Source organism: Dreissena polymorpha, chromosome 3 (genome assembly GCF_020536995.1).
Source record: "Dreissena polymorpha isolate Duluth1 chromosome 3, UMN_Dpol_1.0, whole genome shotgun sequence".
Classification (NCBI taxonomy): domain Eukaryota; kingdom Metazoa; phylum Mollusca; class Bivalvia; order Myida; family Dreissenidae; genus Dreissena; species Dreissena polymorpha.
Window position 1 is genome coordinate 17260656 of NC_068357.1, and position 27135 is coordinate 17287790.

At 34.7% G+C, this 27135-nt stretch overlaps 1 protein-coding gene across 1 annotated transcript in view; it reads right to left on the reverse strand.

Moving 5' to 3' along the window:
* Nucleotides 1–22952, reverse strand: part of LOC127873116 (neuroendocrine convertase 2-like) — a 48212-nt gene extending 25260 nt beyond the window's left edge. The window contains exons 1-2 of the mRNA XM_052416764.1: nt 22574–22952; nt 1069–1173 (exon numbers count right to left, since the gene is read on the reverse strand). Coding sequence (XP_052272724.1) covers nt 1069–1173; nt 22574–22765 — 297 coding nt within the window. The 5' untranslated portion in view covers nt 22766–22952. The remainder of the gene's footprint in view (nt 1–1068; nt 1174–22573) is intronic.
* Nucleotides 22953–27135: the final 4183 nt, after the last annotated feature.

Sequence of the window (27135 nt, forward strand, 5' to 3'; positions counted from 1 at the left end):
CTTAAAAAAAAGAGACCTTCCTAATCATTAGTTCAAAATCCGCTAATATTCCGCGTGAAGCCTTGATTGCGAATGTTTTATAAGGTCAGACGTATGTATCTATCAAAGACATGCACACTTTCGTGACAGTGGACCATCAGTGAGAAACATAAGGGGTCGATGAACGGTTATGAGCACCATTGTCCTCGCCGTTTCATGCATATACGGATCTACGGGTCTCAATCTCATTAAATTGAATTCAATATGGCAAAAGAAAGTTGTCAATGCATATCTTATGCAAAAGGTCGTGAACGGGTGAGCAATCGGTCAGTCAGTCTGAGAATAGCCTTTTTTGTGATTGACAGAGAGACTGCGAGGAGCATCTTAATGACAAGCTGGGTTTATTTGTATGACTGTAAATGTTTTATTATCAAAAGCGCAGCGTATTAAATTGAAAGGAGCTGTTTTCATTACGAACGATGTTTACAAAAGAAAGAGAAACTCTTATCAGGTTAATTGTGTAGTACACAATTAAGCTTTTTTTTCGAACATGCTCATAGTCGTTTCGCCATGCCCATACAGAGGAGGGAGGGGGTGATCACGAAACTTCGCCATCTTGTTTGTCATGTGATAACCATCTCTGCCATGATATCAGTATTTACACATGTTTGAGAGTAAAGCTTTCTGTTTATTGACAAATGCCCTGTATTGTATTGCTCATATCGAGACTAATTGGGTTAACAATTGGCAGAGATGGGAGATTATATGTGTATTGCACACTCTCCGAACATGTTTTGATCATGCAGAAGCCAATGGTATTTAGTTACCCTTTGTAGAGATGGAGGCTACCTGTGTACGGGCCAATACTGTCCAATATCCTAAATTGTTTTGTTCATACACAAACCAATTTTATTTAGTTACAATGGGTGGATATTAAATCTTTTCTCTGTTTTGAATTTTAAAAATAACTTTGTAAATTATAGCCTTGATATCGAGAACGAGAGTGTTTACAAATGAATGAGATTGAAGTCTTCTGTATTATTGAAGCTCATGAATTATGGTGTTTGTACTTTTAAGAATGATACTTACAAATGGATGAGATTTGAGCTTTCTAGTGTGGACGACACTGCGTCTGAATCTGCTCTTGGAGACAGCATTGTGGACGAAATGGAACTCTGTGTCTGAGCCTAGCACCTGAAAACAGATTGATTGAAGCAGAAGATAATATATTAATGCATACATTGTTAGGCAAATACTAGGAAACATTGGACTTATAAATTTAGTATCTTCGTTACGAAGTATATATTTATGAATATGTTAATGGTATCGCTAGGTAAGATATGAAACGTTGAAAGCGTTGAAAAACTGCTGGGAAGCAAAGATAATACATATGGACCGTGCTCTGTGAAAAAGGGGTTTAATGCATGTGCGTAAAATGTTGAAAAAGGGATGACACTTTCCGCTGTTATGATATTTTTTGTTTCAAGAAATTCTCTTCTTAGCAAAACTTGAGTTTAGGCGGAAAGTGTCGTCCCTGATTAGCCTGTGCGGACTGCGCAAAGCTAATCTGGGACGACACTTTACGCAAATGCATTAAACCCCTAGTTCACAGAACTCGGCCCATATTTTAAAGGGATCTTTTCGCGCTTTGGTAAATTGACAAAATTGAAAAAAGTTGTTTCAGATTCGTAAGTTTTCGTTTTAGTTATGATATTTGTGAGGAAACAGTAATACTGAACATTTACCATGCTCTAATATAGCCATTATATGCATCTTTTGACGATTTTAAAACCTAAAAATTATAAAGCGTTGCAACGCGAAACGATTGAATAATTTGGAGAGTTCTGTTTTTGTCGTGAAATTTTTATGAAACTACGAAGATTGCTTATATAAGGTATAAAATACATCGTGAATGTGTACTCGGCGGAATAGCTCAGTAGGATAAAGCGTTTTTACTTCAGGACTCTGACAGGACTCCAGGGGTCAGTGGTTCGAAACCTGCTCCGGGCAATGTTCTTTTCCTTTTTTAAATTTTTTTCTTGATTTTTTTACTGGAGCTTTTACGATCCAATGTTTACATTTATCAATATAAAGCATTTAATGAATAAGTTAAAAAAATGCCAAAATCTGTGAAAAGGCCCCTTTAAGTAAATTGTATTTCGTTGTTTGGCATTGCAATTTATAGAGGTAAAACGTTGCACTTGTTAGTATCAACACAATTATGAGCTTTTAATGAACATTAATGATGCATTCTGAATCGGCCGATTGAGCTTGCGTATACATGTGTGTGAGACTACAATTAATGATTACAAACTGTTTTGCAGTGATTGATTTTGCAGAAAATAAAAATAAAACGTGTTTTTTTCATGTAAAGATTGACTCAGAAATACTATGCATATCGTTTTTTTTACGTAACACTTTTGTTGTTTTTAAATTAAAGACACGATTATGTTGGATTAATACAGTACATATGATCATTCTTGGACTTATGTTGATATCCAAGTATTTGCATAAAGAACAATATTGTGTGCAGTTCCGAATGTAGACTTTATAAGACTCGAATCAGACTAAATTAGAATCGTACTTGGTTTTAATAAGATTCCATCACGATACGGTGTCATTGGCCCCAATTATTTCTTTGAAATATAAAAATCAATAGAAACACGAAACCAGGTAATTGGGAATAACCAATTATAATGAGGCATACAGAAAAACGATATGTGTGTACGAGAAAATATACGTCATAAACTTGGTTTGGAGACAAGTCATGATTATGGGATTGCTCCACTTGTTATGGGGAATTGTTAATATGAAAATGAGGGCAAGCCTTCTTCAACGTTAATAGCGATCAACATTTTTCTAAAACATTTAGGCATGCTTTAATGTATACATATAAAGAGACTAGCATATTTACAAACTGAAAGCTTCATGCAAAGACACATACTACAAAACCAATTAATAAAGGCGAATAGCTCAGCAACTTGCATCCAAAGGTATTTGCCTTTAATCTCGGTGAGAGCACTTTATTTTTTTTCGATTATCATACTTGAGTATTTAAGTGCAGATGCCTTTATGTCATATCGCAAAATGTTAAATGCCGCCTGGTGACTTTACTTAAAAGTTTATGGTATCACAGTTTTCCCCTGGACATGAATTGCTGAGTTTTCAAACGGTGTTGTGCAGACAAAAACATAAGAACGTTTCATGTTGTTGTTGAACGTGGGTTAAATGTTTTATCTCATTATATGAAATTTAAAGGTTTAAACGAGTGATTTTACTCCTTTCGGATACATGTCAACGTTAAAAGAAAAAAGATCATCGGGAAGCCAATATGGGAATGCCATATATACATTTTGTTTCTTCAAAAAAGAAATAAAACTATAAATTGAAATTATAAATCCCCTAACCTATAAAGAAGATCGCTTTTACGTGCATAAAAGGTTAAAATGTAACTAGTTCCATGTAAGATACCTACAATACATTATTATCTAAGAAGCATGTATCTAGTTGCTACGATTTTTATTTAACTAAAATTGCGATATGGAATAAAAAATAATTTCGCGACGTTCAAAACGTTAGTCAATGCCTGACCGAAGTTTGTTTCTCCAATTGCACATTTTTTTGGTGTACGAATTTCGGCCATTGACCAAATGTGTTACGTAAAACATGTTTCTGCAATCCCGGTTAAGTACAACATATTTTGTATAAACATAATCAAATGAACAATACATGGACGCGTTTATGACTGTGCAAATAATGCATCCGTATTTCTATTCGATTATTTCTTCAAAGTATTTGTATTAATAGAAACTGGAAGTTACGAAAGGAAATGTATGATAAGAGCACAAAGAAAACGACTTGTATCAGACCATAGACTACGAAAGAAAGAAACTTAGGTTAAAAACAAAAGTAAGTTTATTGGATTGTAATGTTTTGATTGTGTTAAAACTTTCTTTACAAAGAGACAAATTATTATTCCTTTCGTTTTTATGGTTGGTCAACTAATTTCTCCCGATGGAAGTATGAAATTATGTAATGCTGACCTGCTAATACTTTTTTAAGAATTGCAACACGAAAACACAACACATATCTGCAGATGAGTTCTGAGAAAACTGGGTTTAATGCACGTGTGTTAAGTGTCGTCCCAGATTAGCCTGTGCAGTCCACACAGGCTAATCAGGGACGACACTTCCCGCCTAAATTGGATTTTTGCTAAGAAGAGACTTCATTTAAACGAAACATGTCATAAAAGCGGAAAGTGTCGTCCCTGATTAGCCTGTGCGAACTGCACAGGCTAATCTGGGACGACACTTTACGCACAAGCATTATGTCCAGTGTCACCAGAACGCGACTCAGATGATTTCATAAAACGGACAGGTTCGCTTATAACGAAAACGTGTATATCACAATATCCGATGGTGTAAACCCGGTAGGTGCATTTTTTTCCATCGTAAGAACTTTATTTCTATAAACCATGGCAACTTGTTTGGCTTAATATAACAGCTAAAGAAGTAAAATAAGTATGTGTGCTTAAAAAAAAGCAGCAAAACAATATGGATACAGCTCAGTTTAAATGGAACTTTTCGAATTTAAAATGCGCGATTTGACGAGATATAATCCATTTATGCCTAGCCTCTAGAAAAAAGGCCTTGGCAAACAGCGTAGACCCAGATGAGACGCCGCATGATGCGGCGTCTCCTCAGGGTCTGCGCTGTTTGCTTTAAGGAATTTCTGTACGAAATATTCTAAATATAGAAATAAGTATACTAGAAATCCCTAATTTTTGAAATAAATTTATATAATTTAGAAAGATGGGAGAGTCCACTAGGTATAAAATGGGTTAAACGCTGAAAGAAGCTAATTGCAATGCTATGAAATGATTTTTATGAATTTTTATTTCATCGACGAACGGAAAAGAGCCTCCTATTGTTGTTTTATGATAATTTTTTTTAAATAGTTTACAGTTCCTTTTCTCGATTTATCGAATTTTAGAATAGAGATGTTTCCTCGGGTCGACGAAGAGAGACATTTTATAAATGCATTACATTAATCTGAGTACCTAAACAACAATACGGATGAGTAGAATCAAGTTAAAGCAATACATGCTGCCCGAAAACTGCGATATCCGAACGTCCAGGAAAGTGTGACTGAGTGCATCTCAATTAAATTATCGTATTTTCTCAGAAACAATATATCGTGCAGATTATTCATGATTTAAGAGAACTCAATGCAACTTCAAATGAGGCATAACATGCAAAACAGTCATTAGTTGAAGTTAAGCGATGTCAAGAGAATTACGTAATGTTTATTGGAAATTGTATAGAGCGTTGATGTTTAATCAATTACGATGAAGCGGAGAGTACGATTTCGATCGAATTACGGACGTCATAAAAGTTCTTGTATCAAAATGCTGATGTTGTTTCAAGCTTTACAAATCTGTCGAATATTCAAATACACATAGTATAAACGCAATTAATAAGCATGAATGCATATAAAGCAGAGTTGACTCTTATAAAAGTAATTACTTCCAAATGTCACAATTCATCAAGAGTGACAAGCTTGTCTCTGGCTAATGTTAAGATTAATTGTCGTATTTTCTCAGAAGCAAGATGTCATGCAGTTTATTTACGATATAAAAGAGAAATCAGCGCATCTTCATACTGACGCGTGTCACGAAAAAAATAAATAAAAAGAAAGAGATTCAATATTTATCAAGGAAAACACTATAACTAAGGGACCTTTTTAAAGTCACGCAAGTACGTTCTCATAAGTACTATGTCAGTAAGGTGACGTTCCGTAAACGCATAGCAATAAAACCAAACGATTAAGTAGGCATTTCTCAATGGACAAAAAATGGTCAAAACATATGAAAACAGATTTACGGCGCAACAAGTAAACGATTTGTACCTGAAAATGTATAAATAACTAAATGTTCGAATGAATTCGGTTATTCAATGTTAGGTCTATGTTTGTAGCCCTCCTTAAACATGCTCAGTTCAAATGTAAAGTTTATCGCATGGAAATGCTTTATCCAACTACTGAATCATTTAAGTTTGGCGTATGCTTTGAAGTTCTGCAAAAATAAGATTCTTTTTTAATTATGGCTGCACTTTACAGCTTTTGCGGTTCCTCTGAAATACATTACATTTTGGTGTGGTCTTGCGCTGTTGGCGAAGACAGAGTACCGGGGGATACCCGACCTGCCAAGGATACTGGACACACACCATGCTCACATGCGCCATGAGCTGCGACTTAAACCGGGTCGCGCAGGGGATTAGTGCGTGTAACGACCTCTGCGCTAATAAAACGAGATTCACGTTTAGTTAAAGCTCTCACATTCATAGAGGATACCCGGTACTTCGTTTTACAAAGCCTCTTTTGCAATATCTCCAGGATTGTCAATCGATGTTGCCAAAATCATTTATATATTAATCGATTGCATACATTCACCACATAAATAAAGTTTATCACATTACTATTAAATAGCATACGTCAAACCCATGCTTCTATAACTAGGACCAATGCCCTGACCACTTGTCGATGTTTCATCAATATAGCATATTGGATTTAATTAATGTATTTGTAGGATACGATTCTAACGTGTTAGCGTCTATAATGAATTGCGGGGAGATTTACAGCAAAATTCATAAAAAAATTACATTACATAGCATTACATTACGACAAAACAAATTCGATTCTTCGCTAGGCTTCGATCGCCTGGCTGGTGTGTTTCCTGATGCCTGGACGAAAAAAACAAGTTTTGATAATGAGAAGAACTTTCAGGTTTATACAAAGTCAATGTAGGTGACGTAAATAATACTAGAAAAAAAGAACATTTTTCAAGTAGTCAGTAACAACAATGCCTTAGCTACTTTAGCTCTCCAATATTCAAAGGACCATGATTTTAAAGTAAATCTTTGCTGTAGTTTTATAGAATTTGAAAAAAAGGCTCTTGCAGAGACACGTTGTTTTTTAAACTATTTTCACGAGAACTATAGCAGATAACGTTTTGTGATTTCCTTCCGTGAATATGTCACTGAAGGCTGGCCCTTGGTGTGTTCCGATAATAGTTTCGTATGCTGATTGACTTTATAAGTATTTTATTAGGCCAGTCACTGCACTTAAATATTTGAATGAAGACACTTGGTGCAATTTTGTAAGAAAATGCTATCAGTGTAGGATTGAGGAATTTATATTTTTATCCACTTATAAAGAAATTATTCCAGATTTTTCACTCAAAGATAGTTTTTTAATTAGTTTCCGCATTCCGTACTGTGTCTCGAAGAAGTATTGAATCGCAGCGCACGTTGCGTTGATAGAGAGTTTTACGATATTTTGAACAAGTATTCATATTAATGCTCAAATACTTATTGATTTGAGACTGTTGTTTGTTGTAGACGAAATGCGTATCTAGAGGGTAGTTTCCCTGCGTCTCAAATCCAGTGATGTTCATGGTTATGGAGACGCTTACACGAATGTAACCCATTTATGCCTAGTGGACTCTCCCATCCTTCTAAATTGGATCAATTTATTTCAAAAATTAGGGATTTCTTGTATATTTATTTCTATATTAAGACTATTTCTTACAGAAATTCCTTTAAGCAAACAGCGAAGACCCAGATGAGACGCCGCATCATGCGGCGTCTCATCTGGGTCTACGCTGTTTGCCACGGCCTTTTTTCTAGACGCTAGGCATTAATGGGTTAATCGCTTGCTGTTGTTCCCCTGATATGAGCGTGGGCGAACAATCAATTCCACAGATACCGGGCGCTATTGTCCTCTAAACAGTTCAGTGGTTATCAGATGGTGATCATTTCCAATTAATTAAACAACGGACACACGGTTTCGACGGCTTTGCGTCAACAATTACTTTAACAACAGGCACACGGTTTTGACATGTTTGCGAACAATCATGTGAGTCGCGTTCTGAGAAAACTGGGCATAATCCAAGTGCGTAAACTGTCGTCCCAGATTAGCCTGTGCAGTCCGCACAGGCTAATCAGGGACGAAACTTTCCGCGTTTATAGTATTTTTAGTTTCAAGGAAATCCCTCCTTACCGAAAATCAAGTTTAGGCGGAAAGTGTCGTCCCTGATTAGCCTGTGCGGACTGCATAGGCTAATCTGGGATGACACTTTACGCACATGCATTAAGCCCAGTTTTCTCAAAGTATTAAAAGTAATGTCATCAATTTAAATTAATCGCAAAAGAAGGCAGATTGTCTAGCTCCAGTGTAGTATCAGCCTCCAACCTTGCTAAAAGAGGTAACCAATGGTCCACTACTCCTGCTATCTCTTAGTATTATTTGATTCTCGTTCAGGAAAAACTGGGCATAATGCATTGGCGTAAAGGTTCATCCCAGATTACAGATTATCATCTGCAGCCCGAACAGACTAATCAAGGACGACACTTTCAACTTAATGGAATTTGTTGTCTAAAGGATGTCTCTTCTAAGAAAAAAATCAGTTAAGGCGGAAAGTGTTGTCCCTTATTAGCCTGTGTGGACTGAACAGGCTCATCTGGGACGACACTTTACGCACATAGATTAAACCAAGTTTCCCCAGAACGCGACTCATTTGATATGGTCACGAATTGAACTTAAAGAGACCTTTATACAGATTTTGGCATGAATTGAAGTATGTTATTAAATGCTTTAATTAATAAATTTTGAAATCATTGGAACTAAAAGACTCCAGTAAAACTCCAGTAAAAACAACAAAACAATAATGAAATTAAAGAAAAAAAAGTAATCCTCAACTAGTAAAAGTCTATCACTATTACCACACGGCCGACTGTGCTCACACAGTGATTGATGTATTTTTTACTGTATAAATGCAATACTCGTAATGTCACACAAAAATCCAAATTATTCAATCGTTTCGCTTTGTTAATACACCATACGGCGTCTCATCTGTGTCTACGCTGTTTGCCAAGGCCTTTTTTTATAGACGCTAGGCATAAATGGGCTAAGCGGCTAGATGGGTCAACGTAGCAGATGTTTCAATAATAACTGAATAGCTGTAAATTGCAGCTATAATTCAAAATTCCTCCCAACTTTCTTGAGTTTAGAAAAATTAGGTATTAGTGCTGGAACACACTCCGGGTCCTCACATAATGCAGCCTCGGGCGCGGCAGGACCTCATACACTTCAAAATGCACACACACTGGTTTCGTCTTAAGGCCCGGTCTGATCGACTAACGAATATGGTAACGGGAAGCGGACAACGACAACGAGCGAGGCATGGTATTGTAATGTGCATGGGGGGGGGGGGAGTATGAGGGTTAGGGTAAGAGTTAGGGTTAGGTTAAGGGGTCGGGTTTGGGTTAGGGTTGGCCTTACCCCATACCTTAACCCTAACCGACCCCTTACACTAACCCTAACCTAACCATAACCCAGGGTTATCTCCCATATACCATGCCTCGCTCGTTGTAATTGTCCTCTTCCCATATGTAACGAAGAGAAAACGGACAAAATATGCAGACTTTGGTTATCCGGTGATACAATTTACCTGCTCTGCCGCTCAAGACGCTCGCAATCGGTGTGTGAAGCGTAGGAAACACACAGTGACCGCACAAGTACCGGTGATGTAACGGAAAAAAACGTACGTTTAACGGATATGTACCGGATAATAAACGGTCGCCTAACGGATATTACCGTGCGAGTAACGGACTTCTACCGGATAAAACGGCAGTGTAGCGCATTAGAATCGGACAAAACGTTCTCCCAACGTGAGAGAAACGGAAAAGTACCGAACACCAACGTACAAAAAACGGTCATTTTATGTCATGCTTTATTTATATTTTAAAGTATCATAATTTTATTTGCTTTGTTTTAATGCAAAAGCTTGTTTGTTTCTTTATCATAAATGTTTATGTACACTTACGCCAAAAATTAATTAAAAAAATAAATAAATAAATATTGGCCGGTCGAACACTTTTATATTTTCTTTCCGATGAAAAAGTAGGGTACATCCTCAATATCATGTGGCAAAACTTCAGGTTCTGGCAGGTCAATGTCTCCGTTTTCAGCTGCTGCCTTCAGGTCTAACTCGTTTCACAACTGTGCAGCACCACGGCCTCCAATGTCTGCCCAGACGAACTTGTCAGAATCCAACAGAGCTAGCAGGACAATGGAGAAGTACTTCTTGTAGTTAAAATACGTAGACCCGGATCTTGGTGGACATTTGCAGGCAATGTGTTTGCCAGCAATAGCACCAAGCGTATGGGTGGCATTCTCATTTTGTTGATGAATGCGCGTTGGTCCTCTCGTCGTAGTTTGACCATAAGTTGGCCATACAGACCGAAATGACGCCTCCGCTCGGGATCCAGCCAAGCCCTGATCCACCATCTGCGCTGCCTCCGTCTCCTTGATCTCTTTTGAGCAAAACGATGCATGGCCATATTAGCATCCAAAAGGCCAATCTGAGCCTGCACGAGGGTGGCTTGACACTCTGTTGCTATTCTACCTTATAAGTTAAAGGGGAACTGAATATCGTTGATATATCGTTTTGTTAATATTAATAAATTTCAGGTTTTTAAATCGTCAAAAGATGCATATAATGGATATTTTAGAGAATGGTAAATGATCAGTATTACTGTTTCTTCACAAATATCATAACTACCACGAAAGTGTGCGAATCTGAAACAATATTTTTTGTCAATTTACCAAAACGTGAACAGGGCTGGTATTCATAATGCTCCTAAGGCAAATCTTTACATAAGCTGGCTCTAAGGGAACATTTTAAAATTCGATTTTCTATTGAAATTCAAATGATTTCAGTTTTGTAATGGCAAAATACGGTTCTTCTATGCAATATGTACTTAAATAAACCAATTAAATGAAAAAACAACAACATGAAAGAGCAAAAGATTTAAGGAATTTTCTGAAGTTTAACATTAGAAGCTTTATGCATACAGCCCAGGTCCCTGTAATGTCATAAATTGGTTCCGATGGATGCAATCTTATTGATGCCTAATGTCAATGACCGACTTGTATCAGTCTCTTCGAATAAATGGTGATTTGTGTCATGAAATATTACTTTGGATCCCGATTTGTTGACAATTAATTTGGATTAAACACCCAATGTGACCATGCATTGTTGGCTTTACGATGTTTAATGTTTGCTTATTACACTATTGGATGATTTCTGTATATTATACAATTGTTCCGATAACTTTATGTGGTGTTGCTTGGAATTGGAAATTTTAATTTGGCTGTCTTTCGTGTAATCGTCACCTATGCCGTTTTTCTCTTTTTGTATATATCTTTATTGGGAAAATATCATATAGGGGATAGTTCTTATCGGACAGATACATACACGTGGTTCATGATTTTTATTTGCATTTTGTTGCACTAATCGTTAAAAATGTAAAATTAACTAAAGCTTGCTTTAATAATGTTCTTCTTAAACGATTTTTTTTCTGGAGTGTTATGTTGGTTTAGCGAAAACTTTAAAGTCGTTTCTATGTGTACATATACTATCCCATATAGTATAATGACTCAAATGAGTGCACATACACTAGTCTTCGTCATCCGCCACTATTGTACGTTACAAGTGGCCGAAAGTCTTCAACAATTCTGGAGGAAGTAAAATACGTCCAAGTGTAAATCTCATTTCTTCGGCATTATACTGAATTCTACTGAGCATTACGCCTGCGAGCTCCTAGCCTAATTGCAAATACAATACCACTGTTCCGCCTTCTTTATCACGAAGACATTTTCAGCTTCCCCCTGGGATCCGGACCATTCCGCATACCGGTCGGTGTTGAATAAAGCAAGCAAGCAAATTGAGATGTATGTGAAGGCCGCGTGTCTTACGACGTTATCGGAATACTTGATGACTTCAGCTGAATGCGTTTGATCCTCGTCCAAAGTATGAAGTGAATATTTGAATATTTTAACGACTGTTTTCTTTGGTACGGTGTTTTAATGGAATTCCTAATCGAACCGCCGAGATGTCGCATTTTAGGCGACATACCACTTGCTTTCAAAAGAAGCTTTGACATAAATTTGTTGTGGACAACAGCGAATTTTTCGTGTCGCAAAATAAGACTAATTTAAGAAAAGAATTAATAAATTAACCGATTTGACGATGGTAGATTCGTCATTAACATGTCTATTAAACACATCAGCTGTTAACGTGTCCATTATAACGCAATACCGGCCTTTTACAAACGACGTGGTAAATACGTATATTAGAATGCACTCAATAAACAATTTCCGGTAATCGACTTGACTAGTTACCGGTTGACGGAAATGAAAATCGCAGATTATTTCGTTAAGTTTCACAATGGAACAAGGACAACAAAGCAGAACATTTGATTTATTTCTTCGCAAATTACTTCAAGTATTTGTATTGCACAATGTTCATCTTTGTTAGACACTTAAGGAACAATCTAAGTCAGGGCGATTATATGGCAAACTTTTTAACTTCGCGTAAAAAAAGGTGAGTTGTGTTCATGTTTTGTTAGTTTGTAAGTGATAAACTGGGGGGGGGGGGGGGGGGGGAAACACAAAACAACAAAAAGGAACATCTCATGATTTTGTTAATAAATTATTTTAAAATATAAAAAATACGACCATTTAAATTTGAGCCGTTTTAACGGAGAACCGTTTAAACTTGCAACCTTCCGTGTGCATGCAAACGTGAATGCGGACACATGGAATTCCACATCTAAATCAACATTGTGTATTTTTTCAAGCGAATAGACCAGCTCTATGTTATCAAGATGAAATTAGAAAAAAAAAACAACATTGTTCAGCAAGACAGGCTGCTAACAATGGCCTCAAGTATTTACGATTTTAGTTCGAGGATCTATTGGAACCTAATGAACCGTGTGTCACAAGCATGGCTGTCGAACAAGGTCTAATATCCTGGCAAATTTTTGACATTTTATTAATTTACAGTCTATTGGAATGGATAATTGGATGACATTCCATTACCTAAGCGTCTCACAGAAATATGTCATTGTCAGACTCATTTTCGGAAAGTCAGCGCGTCCGCCTCCGCTGAAACCCTGTGTGTGCGTGTTTTGGCGTGTGCTTGTACGTATCAGTTGGCGGCTTCAGAGGACCTCCAGACTGTGTTTTAAGGTAAAGACGCGAAAAGCCCTGACGACTAATGCATCGACAGCAGTCGGGTAACCAGCGAAATGTAAACAAACAGAGGTTTTGACAGGCCAGATTAATTTAATAAGTAATTAAACAGTCTTAAGTTTTAAGGCAACTGCGAATCATTCAACCAATCCCATAGTCATCGGTAATGTATACCCGTCCATAAATATGCGGTAATTTTGTTATTTTTTAACAAGATTTTTTGTTTACAAAGTCCGCATCTTTAAAACGCGTGCGGTAATTCTGGGAAAACCATTAGAGCCTTGTTCTGATAAAACTGGACTTAATGCATGTGCGTAAAGTGTCATCCAAGATTAGCCTGTGCAGTCCGCACAGACTAATCAGTGACGACACTTTCCGCCTAAACTTGATTTTCGGTAAGGAGGGACTTCATTGAAACTAAAAATACCATTAAAGTGGAAAGTGTCGTCCCTGATTAGCCTGTGCGGACTGCACAGTCTTATCTAGGATGACACTTTACGCACATGAATTATAGCCATTTTTCTCAGAACGCGACTCATCAAATTGACGCGTAGGCGAACAATCGATGCCAAAAGACAACTGGCGCTTGTGACTGGTATTGAGACCCTTGCTTTTATCCGTTGATGGTTATTCCCAACTGATATTGAAGACAACTTTAGCATTCAAACGTGTTGCAGTGATATCTGCTAATAACCAGCCGATATTTAAGTAAACGATAAAGCAATATTGAAACGGTGTTCTCTGTTTGCGAACTGTCGTTTTAACCAGATGAATATCTCCGTTTCGAGAGGCCAGCTAAGAAGACTCACTGCACGGTAATAGCCCTGTATACTAATCAGCTTCTTTTTCACCATTTTTAGAATTGGGTCGTGTCCCTTTGGATTGGAAAAAATCGACTTAAATTGGGAATAACTGTTGATGTTTTTTGCTAACCCTGCTTTAAACTTGAGAATAGAAGTATTTTCAATATTAAATTTTCTAATGTTCAACTTGTAGAGCTTGATTGGAGATGATGTTCGGGAAACCTTAAAGGGACTGTCAACCGCGATTGACGAAACAAGAAAAGTTTTAAAATACCGTATTTTTTACAATAATTAGTTTGTATTCATTAACATATCACGACTGGTATATTACATTACTTGAAAAAAGGTCCCTTTTTCAGTATATTCGGCAATAAAATTTCGCGATGTGAAATTGAAAGTACATCGCGAAAATAGGTGACATAACGATAAACACACTATAAATAACGCAAGTAGATTGGTCATTTTATATTTAAAATATATACAATTCACTACGCATGCACATTTTGCATTCCTGGGTTTCGACGTGCCGATGATGATCAATGTACTTGCGTTATTTATAGTTAACTGGAAGTTACCTGGTAGACATACCCAGTAAAATTTATTACCGAATATACTGAAAATATGAAAACTTAACAAATTTTTTCAAGTCATGTAATATACCAGTCGTTATATTTTAATCAAAATAAACTAATAATTGTAAAAAAACGGTATTTTAGAACTTTTCTTTTTTCGTCAATTGCGGTTGACAGTCCCTTTCATTGGTAAAGTTGAAGTCCCAATTGAGAAAAAAAATATCATAGGAAATGGGTCCTTTCTCAGGCCCCAAATTTGAACGAAAAAACTAGTGCTAGTTGTTAGACGGTTTCATAGAAACGGCGCAACGATGCAAAGCCCAATATTCCTTATTTCAAATAAGAGTAGGTCACCTAGAAACAATCGTCCTCTTTTAACTCCGTTGTTAGAGGGATGTCAATTGTTTCGGGTTTAATGAATTTGGCGCTCGTCCGACGATGTTAAAAGAGTATTCTATGTCTTCATAGGAAATCATTCAAGCGTCTGCTCTCTCCCAAATAAGCTTTAGGATTATTAAATGTCTTATTTTACGCTCGCCCTCAATGTTCTGTACGAGAATTCGATGTATTCTTCGTTCGATGTTAAATGACGTTCGATGTTCTGAGTTGAATAATTGAAGACGCTTGTGATAAGATGTTTTAGGTTAATATAATAATAATAATAACTTTATTTCATGAAGAATTCACATTAAGAAATAATTTTTTTTTACAATGTGGTCTTCAGTAACAAAACACCAGTATACATATTGAAACATGCATACGAACATACAAAAGAAAAAAAGAAAATTAACTATACAGTTAAATGTTTTATCCCACTTTAACAGCGAATTCGGTTGATTAAAGTCCCGTTGATTAAATATCATCTATAATCAACGGCAGGAAATGACGTCAATATTTCGACGAAATGACGTCATAAATCCATCGAAATTATCCAGTCAAATTAATTCTGTTTAAATAAAAAGGTTAACTAAATTAAAATTGGGATAAATATAATAATAGATTAGTGTTGATTATAGATCAGGTTCATCATGCTCGGCACGAAAACGAAAAAGCACTCGCCAAGGCTCGTGCTTTTTGTTTTCTAAGCCTCGCATGATAAACCTGATCTATAATCAAAACCAACCCATTATTCTCTATATAATGACTTCCTTATCAATTCCGACGACGACGATGATAATGATGACGATGATGATTATGATACTACAAAACATGCAAAATCTGATACAAAAATCAATCTTACAAAAATCAATCTTTCAAAATAAATCACATCAGACACATCACAACAAAGTATTTACATAGAAAAATTTAAAAACAAAAAGAGCATATATATATATATATCAATGATTTGTTTGTAGGTATTTTTTAAAATTTATTTTGAATGTAGTATTCGAAGACACTTGTCGGCTGCTTATTGGAATTGAATTCCATATGGTTAATTCAATACCTTTAATTGGAAACGATTGACGTACACAAGTCAACCTGCACATTTGTTTCTATTAATGAGCGTGTTGGTTTGTCAGGATGTCCATGCACTTTCCATGCGTCAGCTGATTTTATAGATGTGTGGTGAACGACTACTTGTAAAACATAAGGCATACGTGACTTCTTTAGTCCCATCCGTGTCTTAAACCACATCTTGCTGTATTTTAAAACCACACAATGTACAGACACATTTTTTTGTTGCATTTCGAAACACTTTATTTAAAGCTCTAACTACCGCCGGCGTAGATACAAATATTCTTCGTCGTTTCAGGCGACACAAATACAAAAAAGCATCGCCTGTTGAAATAATTATTGAATAATACAAAAATAGCTTGCCAAAGGCAAATATCTTTCATACCTGTATATGAGACACATGAATTATTAAAATACTCCTGAATCAATATTGGAATGGTTGCTATTAACAATCTGACGTGCTTAATAGTTGAGAACTTTCCGCTTATTCAACAATAATGTACTCGATATATATGCACTTAATAAATATTAATCGATGTTCCTTTTCGATCCGTGAGCGGAAACAAAATCTCGTAGATTATACCGATAAGCTAATTTCTATAAATCACAATGGAAAAAAGGAGTGCACGAGAGGCAATATAATTTATGCCACTGCAAATTAATTTGCATTTCGCATTATTATAAATTTTTATCAGAAAGACACTAAGTCATGGCAATTTAATCAACGACATATTCACGCATCTATTGGTACCCCAATTTATTCTCAGATCACAATTGCAATAAGATCAAATTTTGAATAATCGTCGACAAACAAGTATATCACATTACCGACGCCTCGAACAGGATGATGAATAATATATTTCTTAACAATCATATCAAATAGCAAACGTCGTATCAAGCTTTATATAAAATAACGCATGTAGAAGAATCATTTAAAATAATCAACGCCTATAAAGCTTATCAAATTATCTATATCTTAATTCACTAAGTGTAAACAATCATGCAAAGTAACGCAAGTCACAACTAAGAGAGCCATAGAATATCGTGGATACTAGTATGCCGTAAGTTCAAAAAATGCCGTATAAACGACATAACTTAAAGCAAAATTATTTTTTTCTGCATAACAACAATTATCAAATGGCCTAATACATTACCTGTCATTTCACTAATTCATCGACAATTATCAAATGGCCTAATACATTAACTGTCATTTCACTCATTCATCGACTGCACAACTGTTATCGTTGTCAATAATGAGCAGTTGTACACCACGATATACCATCCACTAGTTTCACGCTCGTTAGTCTATGTCAATACTATTCCAACCAATTTGGACTTTCAGTTAAATACTGCACAATATTAATCGCATAATGTATGCCATCACAGAATAGTATCGGAAAAGCGAAAAGTGTTGAAGCAACTAATAAATTTAATGCAAAAAATTGACACGCGCTATTGTTAAAAAACTGTCACCACTCTGTATCAGCAGACGATTTATTTCCAGGGTGCAGAATCAACGGGGGTTCCCGGGTTTTACACACGGGCTGGACAAAATGTAAACACACCTTGCAGTTTGTTTCGATATATTAAGGTATAAGAATAAATCCTTGAATACGTCCAAAATCGTTGACAAAATTTCACGTTGCGTGAAGCATTACCGTGTACACTCAATGCATTCGATACCGAATTTTCAAAAATGAACAAAGGCTTATTAAATAAAGAAATACCGATGTATTTCCCATTGCCTTAAGCAGCATACAAATCTGTCTTTTACGCACTAGTTTAAACTTTAAGAAAAATAATTTTTAAAGTTTTATATTTGAAATAAAGCACTTCTTACCGTCGTGTATACATCCATTAAAATTAAAAGAGATATCCACACAAAGTCACATGATCCTGTACCCTGATTACAAAAATATATAATACCTATCTAATAGATGATTCCGGAGAAGAGTCGGATACACACAACTCATAGACGTCTTTGAACCGGATATATGACGGTAATGCAATTTGGAGAGTTGAAGAAGGATAATTGAAAGTGTCTCACGCTCAACCGTAAAGGCTAATTTGAAAGGACTTGTTCGCATCTGGTTTCAACACCTACTGACTAAAGAAGCTCAAGAGGTCGTTAGGTTCCAATAATGTACAGAAAAGGTAATACAAGCAAGCAAAAAGAGACACAAAATATTTTAGACAGTTATAGAATTTATTTACAGTTCACCCTTATGTTCTCTCAGTGAAAGGCGAGCGAATGGCGTAAATTTCTTCACTACACGTTCTATACAGACACTAATTCTGCATTTATAATGTACGGAATATAAAACACTGAAACATTAAAAAAATACGCTGACATAATTTTTTTCTTGTCCAAACATATTTTTATCATCAATTTATTGAAATATTGTTATATATTTTTATTCTCCATTTGTTGATTTGTCTCAATATACTATTTGAGAGTTTTTTGCTACAGAAAAATGTTTTCCAATTAGCATAGTTTCAATACATATAGGAGCTGGCACGAGTTGTCATATCATACCATATTTTATTAAACGAGTTCAGGAATTTTGTTAGTAAGCGAGCCTTTGGCGAGCTTACTTACGAATTTCCTGGACGAGTTTAATAAAATATGGTATGATATGACAACGACTGTCAGATCTTTTTTATCACATGTTTTTAAATGAGCAAATTAAATATATATTTACGTAAAACAACTTAATGATAAATATCCCGAATGTTGTTTACATTTCGTGACGTCATTTGACGTTGCAACGTCATTTCAGCAAAATAACAAAATGCGATTGGTCAATATACGAAAACTAAGCCAATGAAAACGCTTAAAAATGTTGTATTACACATGTGTAATATAAAAAAATATTGAATGGTTGTATGACATGGTAAACAGGGTATAGCATGTGATAAAATCAATTTTGATTGAGGCGAAAACCTTTTTATATTAACGCTATTTAAATACAATGAAATCTTAAATTAAATTTTTACAACATGTATTCATAATATGATATATTTTAAAATATGTTTTTTTTTTTTTTTTTTTTTTTTTTTTTTTTTTTTTAATAAGAAAACTTTATTTACCTCGTCAATAGGTATGTGTAGGTCGAGGCCATCCTACTCCATACCTTACAAAAATTATGTGTTAGTAGCAATTAAATACAGCCTGTGTTAGTATACAACTAAATGATTTGCACGTTTATAAACAGCGGATGCAAGTTTATATTTAGCAATGTACAATGTATGCATGTATACATAGATACATAGTAGATGACAAACTTTGTGAAAGCACAGAAAATACAAGTAGCAAATATACTTTCTATATAACACAGGGATCTTCATACTTAATATGGAGATTTGTACTACACATATCATTGTTTTCTTTTGTAAAAGGTAAAGAAAGTGTAGATTTGAACAAACAAAATATGTGAAAACAAAACCACAGTGTATAGTTGAAATCATTCATTTCAGTGCACATCAATGTAAAGCAAGTACATTTTAAGTTATGGGTTCATTGATTAATAATCTTACAACTGACCAATTTGGAAATTCCGATCCTTGGCAAATGGTGTGCTTTTGAATTTCCCATGCTAGTTGAAAACTATTTTTTAGCCCTGGTACTGTTGGGATTTTACTATGTTTTTTACAGATAAAAACATACCTTTTCATTTCAAGAAATAAAATATTAATGGGGGTCATTTTTTCAGAACAAATCCCAAGTAGAACATCTTGGCAAGAGATGTTGGGAAAATTGATGTTGTTTAGATTCATTGAATATTTTATATAGTTGATAATGGGTTGAATGTGTTCACATTCCCAGAAAAGATGAGTTAAGGTTTCCTCATGTTTTTTACAAAAAGAACATAGATTGTCGTTAACAATTTTCATTTTATATAACAGAGATTTTGTACCCAAGATTCTGTGTACAATTCTAGTTTGAAGCCATTGTATATATGTATCTCTGGAGTTTTCAAAAACAAAGTTATGTACAAACTTCCAGTCAATGTTATTAAATATTTCATTCCACTTATTTTGACATGTAGGTTTTTCTTTATTAAATGTATATGTGCTATATATTGATTTATTTGGTTTTGCTTTAAAAACAATAACATTCAGATAGGAAGAGAAAAATACTCCAGTGGTGTTTGACTTGTTAACAGTAGCAAAACTTGATTTTTTAATAAAATCTGATACAGTTCTTTTAACTCCTTCATAGAATAAAAAATTTAGCACTTTTCCAGTGTAATTCTCAATATCATTCTTGGTCTTAAACCCTCCAGAGGTACATAATATGTCTCTAACAAGTCTAATTCCTCTTTCATACATGTTCTTATCATAAATGCAATTCATACCAATTTTAAAGTTGTCATTGTAAAATAATGGCATATTTAATACATCATCAAATGTACAAATCTTAAATGTGTTAACATATATGCTATAGTAATTAAGAACATCTTTCCAAAATGTGTTAGTTAATCTTTTAACAATTTTTTGCACATATGCATTACCCATATTTAACATTTTTTTAACATCAAACAGTGAATAGACTAATACAAAGCATTTACCTGTACATAGTGCAAGTTTCTTTATCCATGTTAGCTTCATACTTTTTTCAAATGAGTATATATCTATCATATTCAGCCCTCCCTCTTCATAAGGTTTGATAAGAATATTGTGTTTGATTTTTAAAGGACCATCCCATATGAAGTTGTAAAAACAATTATGTATTTGATTTAATATATGTACTCCTGGACTGGGAAGAGCAATAAATAAATGAGTGAAAAGGGGGAGTAACATGGATTTAACTACAGTAATCTTTCCTAAAGGTGAGATATTTCTCCTTTTCCAAAAATTTATGATATTTTGTAACATTGTCAATTTGCTAGAATAATTATAATCAATCATTTTCTCTAGGTTGACATCAAATATGATACCTAGTACTTTGAAATTGGTTGAACCCCATATAAGTTTGTATTTAGTTTTTATTGAGTGTGTACTATATTTCTTGGAGCCTATCCATATGAGTTTTGTTTTGTCATAGTTAATTTTTAGTCCAGATTCCAGGGCAAAGGTATGCAATAGGTCAAGTGCTGTGTTAAGAAAACTTTCAGAACCGTCTAATAAAAGTGATGTGTCGTCTGCAAATTGGGAAATTTTGTATTCAATGTTTTCAATAGTTATTCCTTTAATTTGTTTTGAGTTTCTTATTTTGATTGCCAATGTTTCTGCACATAGTATAAAAATGTAAGAACTGATCGGATCGCCTTGACGGCAGCCTTTTTCAATTTTGAATGATTCAGACAGGAATCCATTGATTTGAATGGCTGACATAGTGTTGTATAAAAAAAGAGAGATCCATTTTCTGAACATTGGACCAAAGTTAAAATAAATTAGAGTTTTTTCAATGAAATTGAATGCCAATGAGTCGAACGCCTTTTCAAAGTCTAACGTTAATAAGAGTCCTGGGATTTTGTTATCTTCTGTATATTTTAGGATATCATACAATAGTCTAGTATTTTCACCTATATATCTTCCTTTTATAAATCCAGTCTGATCTTTGGAAATTAATTTGTCAAGAACTGTTTTAAGTCTGTTTGCAATTGTGCCTGAAGCTATTTTGTAAACAACATTTAAGAGAGTTAATGGTCTAATGTTTTCTTTTTTAATACGCGCATTAGTGCCTTGATCTATATTACTCAGTATTTTATGTATGTGTATTATTTTTTTATGGCAATTGTTTAATCAAAGGTGGCAAAGGCAATCTGGTTTTTATGATATGTCATAGAAATCAACACTTTTAATATGATAAGAATAGTTATTTGTCAATTTGTTACATATTTTTAAAAACATGTCTAATACAAATCTGTAAAGATTAGCCATGCATGTTTATCATATCATATTGTATCTGTATATATTATACATGTCATGGATTAGACAATAAACTTGTAAACTTGTATTCATTGACGTTTCAAAATATTGTGAATGCTTACTGTATGCATTAATTTGTTTGTTTCCACTAACCGGCTGACCATAATTTTTGTTTTGGCATTCCCGGTTGGGTTATCGATCATTTGTGCTATATTACTATCGTTTTTGCTGCATTATATTCGCTTAATAAGGTATTAATGAAGTAAAACTATTGTTTAAGTTAAATCTGCATGTTAGTGCATATTGACATTAAAATGGGAATCGTACAAAAATAACATGTTAAAGGGACCTTTTCACGTTTTGGTAAATTGACAAAATTAGAAAAAGTTGTTTCAGATTCGCAAATGTTCGTCTTAGTTATAACATTTGTGAGGAAACAGTACTACTGGACATTTACCATGCTCTAAAATATCCATTATATGCATCGTTTGACGATTTAAAAACCTGAACATTATTGAGCGTTTCAACGCTAAACGATTGTATAATTTGGAGAGTTCTGTTGTTGTCGTTATATTTTGTGATACTACGAGGATTGCTTATATAAAGTATTAAATACATCGCACATTGTATGAGACGGATGGCCGAGTGGTCTAAAGCGGTAGACATATACAAACGATAGCTACTAAAGTAATACGCTCCTTTCTCCAGAACCAAAACACATATAGGGTTTCACTGGGAGCGTAAGTGGGATGAAAGAAAGGATGGGTAAGTGACGCACGATGTACCATTACTTACCGGAGACACATATGTGAAGCCTGAACGTTTTGCGACCTCTCGGGCCGCCACTTCTCCCCCTTGAGATAGTTCCACTAGCCATGAATTGGTCACCACCTCCTGACTACATGATGTCAAACCAAAAATACTTAAACACACTAAACCAAACAGAACAGCGACATTTCTGTGAGCACATACTGATATTTTCACCATTTCAATGATGGGAGCTAATATTTAACGGGCACGAGTTTGTTCCTATATTCGAGGCTTATAATCCACAGTTATTATAACGAAATTTGTTTTATAAGACACAATCTGTTTGTTAAATAATCCCTACGATAAGATCCACTTTATTCAACTGATATTTACATGCTTAAGCATCGATATGTGGTTACATGGTTTGATCACGTGACTATTGACGTCTTTAAAATCTGCCAATGATGGCAGCGCGCATGCGCATTGTTGCAATGACGACTCTTCCGTTATCGATATTTTACCGGTCAATACTAATGTGGAGCAGTGGAAGGCTTAAAAGGAAATCGATTTCCAGATATTCTGTTTTTCATGCTGACGTACACTCGCCAATGTACACTCGTATTTAATTTCTTGCAATATTCGATGTCTTAATCAGAATTATCTCTATTCCGCAACGTTCTAAATTGCGTGATCCGCGGAAAATTGACATGCTGTCATAACAGGTGTTGAAATAAGAAGTTATTGCTTAAGCTATGTGACAAAATGACACTTGTCATTTATTTCCGTGTGTAATATTTACTCGTAGGCACTTGGTTAGAATCCAGTGACTGTTTCATTACATAAAACTGCGAAATCTCTATGTGCCATTTTCCGCCATTTGTATTCACATATTCCGCGGCTTCAAAAAAAGCCAAAAAGCTGCTTTCAAGAAAAGGAACTGCAAACACAATGAAGTGTAATTACAAAATGCAAAGAAACGCTTTTTGGTAAATGAAAAGTCGGCCGCTGAGCCCTCTCCTTAAACATGTAAAATACGAAAAAGTATCACATGTCTAGATGGCGATTGTTTTTTTTTAAATAATAAAGACTTAACAACAGTGACAGCAAAGAGAATGATCATGAACGATTAGAACAAACACTAAAATGAATTATATGCCATCTGTAAAACATATAGCTTATCAAATCTTAAACACGTTATATTGTAAATTGTATATAAGATCTTCATATAAGATAGATATTTGAAAGCAGTAGCTCTACACGAATTATACAAAACAACAACATCCTATACTTTCCGCAGTACTTTGTTTATTTCTGTAATATAATATATTTAGCGTGCGTCTTCAATAACAAAATCTACAAGCACTTCGTGACAAACAACAACACAAGTCCGCGAAAATATCATGTTAGAAGGATAGGTTAGTTATTTCAGGCGTAAAATTTTTTTGTTTTCATTTAATCACCCGACCCTAATGATTGTTCCAACCTTCAACTTTTTGTCTGGTTTTTCGATATTTCTTGCATAATGCACTAAATTAAATCTTAAGTTTGCGATCATTTTTGCTACCTTCAATAATTCTTGATAAGTTAGCTTTTAATTAATATAAACATATCATAAAAAATGGGTTAAAACTGAACTTTTCAAGATTTCTGCATGCCACTGTATATTTTTATTCTTAAACTATAGCTGCTAAAAAAAATTACTACACAAAAGTTCAGCTGACCAACATACCCTCCTTTTTTGTCGATATTAGTGGAAACAGTTTCAATTTTAGTTTAACCCATTTATGCCTAGCGTCTAGAAAAAAGGCCTTGGCAAACAGCGTGTACTCAGATGAGACGATGCGGCGTCTCATCAGGGTCTGCGCTGTTTGCTTGAAGCAATTTCTGTATGTGATATTCTAAATATAGAAATAAATATAGTAGACATCCCTTATTTTGGAAATAAATTGATCCAATTTAGAAGGATGGGCGAGTCCACTAGGCATAAATGGGTTAAGCGGAAACAAATGGCTTTGTTTGGCCATACTTGCATTAACGGACTACAATAACACAATTTACAGCAGAGAGAGGGGTTGCCAGGGGAACACATCGAGTTTTGTCACGCGATAATTTTGTGTGAAATTCATTGATTTCCAGAGTTAGAGACAGGCGAAGCCGTATAGGTGCCAAACATTGTATTAAAGGGTTGGGAAAAAATCATGAAAGATCGACACACACACGTAAACTAAATCGGTTTTATTTGATTGTATATTTTATTTTTTATTCACAAATAAATAAATAAATAAATAAATAAAAAAATATTTAAATAAATAAGTATAGATTTTATTTTACACACACCTTTAGTAGTAACACGTACGCTGTATTGTTTCGATTATACCCACGCGATATGATTGTATGTTGAGTTTAAGTCAACAAATTGATCCGTTGTTAGACGGAAATGCGAACCCACACTTTGGAGCGAGCGAGCACAAAATATTAACAATCCATGTTCGATATAATCAGCTGCGAGAAAGAGAGCGCATAATAATAATAAAAATTAGTACGTCCATATTTGTTTAAAATTGCTTCAAAACGCATTTCGCGTATAAAAGGCCGCCATATATACTGCTAAATGTTAAAAAAGGTATAACGAATGATATTTATAGGCTACTCAACCTCAAAAATGCCTATAGAGAAAATAAGGTCATTGTCTTTATATGTCGCCTAGTCTATACTGGGGGACATATTGTTTTTGCCCTGTCTATTTGTTGGTTTGTTGGTTGGTTGTTTTGTTGGCGTCAAACTTAAACATTGGCCATAGTTTTTGCAATATTGAAGATAGCAACTTGATATTTGGCATGCATGTGTATCTCATGGAACTGCACATTTTGAGTGGTGAAAGGTCAAAGTCAAGGTCATCCAACAAGATCAAAGACCAAATATATGGGGTCACATAGTGTTTCACAAACACATCTTGCTATACATGCATTCATCCGACGAGTAAAGAGAAAGGTTTACACGGCGAGGCTTGGTTATTCTAGTAATATAGCACAAATGATTGAAAACATAGCCTGGAATGCAAAAGCATTAACCAATTTATGCCTAGTGGACTCTCCCATCCTTCTAAATTGGATCAATTTATTTCCAAAATTAGGAATGCCAAGTATATTTATTCCTATATTTAGAAAATTTATTACATAAATTCGTTTAGGCAAACAGCGCAGACCCTGATGAGACGCCGCATCATGCGGCGTCTCATCTGGGTCTACGCTGTTTGCCAAGGTCTTTTTTCTACACGCTAGGCATAAATGGGTTAAGATGGTTGAATATTAATTTGAACTTATTTTTACTGATGACATCATTTTTAAATAAATGTGTAAACATGCCTTAAATGATTGCCAAAACGGTCGTTCTAATTGGGTATCTAATGTAAAATAAATTGTTAAACACCTACGGATTGTCATACGTGTTAATAACTAAAGCTCCGTCGATGTTAAACTATTTATTCCACATTTTATAACTGTTGTAATTCATACCTATAATCAAGAGTGGATTCGATCCGTTGAGAATAGCTCTATTTTAGATATGTACCGTGTGTTTAAGTCTACGTTTTTTACGTAAATTATTGATATTTATTACGTAATTCGCTAAGACACAACGTCACAAAACTTCGAGTCTGCCTTTAAGAATTCAAACTGGAAGATACGCTGGTCAAAATATACCACGAAACGATCGTTATGGCCTTTGTTGTAACGAATATGATTTTAAGATGACGTTCATTTTGTTTGTAAATGCCCTTTATACGTTGATATAACAAGAAATCATATACAGACATGTTAAAACATAAGGTTTTCTGTTGATAAATTCAAACCATCGCTGAATACAACGAATAACGTCGAACTTATTAAGGTAGCACAATTTGTAAAAGAAGAAGAAATAATATGTCCTATGTTGTTACTGAACTTCAATAGTAATTCTCCATATTTAGCAGTAGGTTACTTAGCCTTTTCATAACCGTATACGATTCTACTAACGTTTATTTTATTTCTATGTTTATCTCTGTGACATAATTGAATGTGGATTATCTAGTTTTTAGACGCTGTACACTGTTCAAGTCTGAATAAATATTTGTCTTGTTCTGTCTTGCCAAAACATAGATAATGGTCGGTGGGGTTGGTGTTTTTTTTTAAAAGCCAAATGCAGCTAGTAAGCATTCAAAATATATTTAAATGTTTAAATCACACATAGCGTAAAATAATAATAATACATTCACGGTTTTTAAATAGCGTTAATGTACAAATAGCTTCACTTTATTATCGCCTCAATCAATTGTATTATATTTGAAAACAGTTTGCTATTGAAAGGGAAATCTAAAACTAAAATAAATTAAAGGAACTTACAATAAAAAGGTGTTGAAAGTATGTATAACTTTTGAGTTAAGACACGCACTAAATTTGGACAAAAAACGTTTGATATACGCTTACTACTTTTTCTTTTTTCTCAGAGTTTGGCATTTTGTATAAACTTAAGAAATGTACACATATTGTATGTATATTGTATGTATAGCCCGTGTACTAAAGTAGTTTGCGTCATTTGTGTGCTTTTGACGGACAGAACATAAGTGTGAA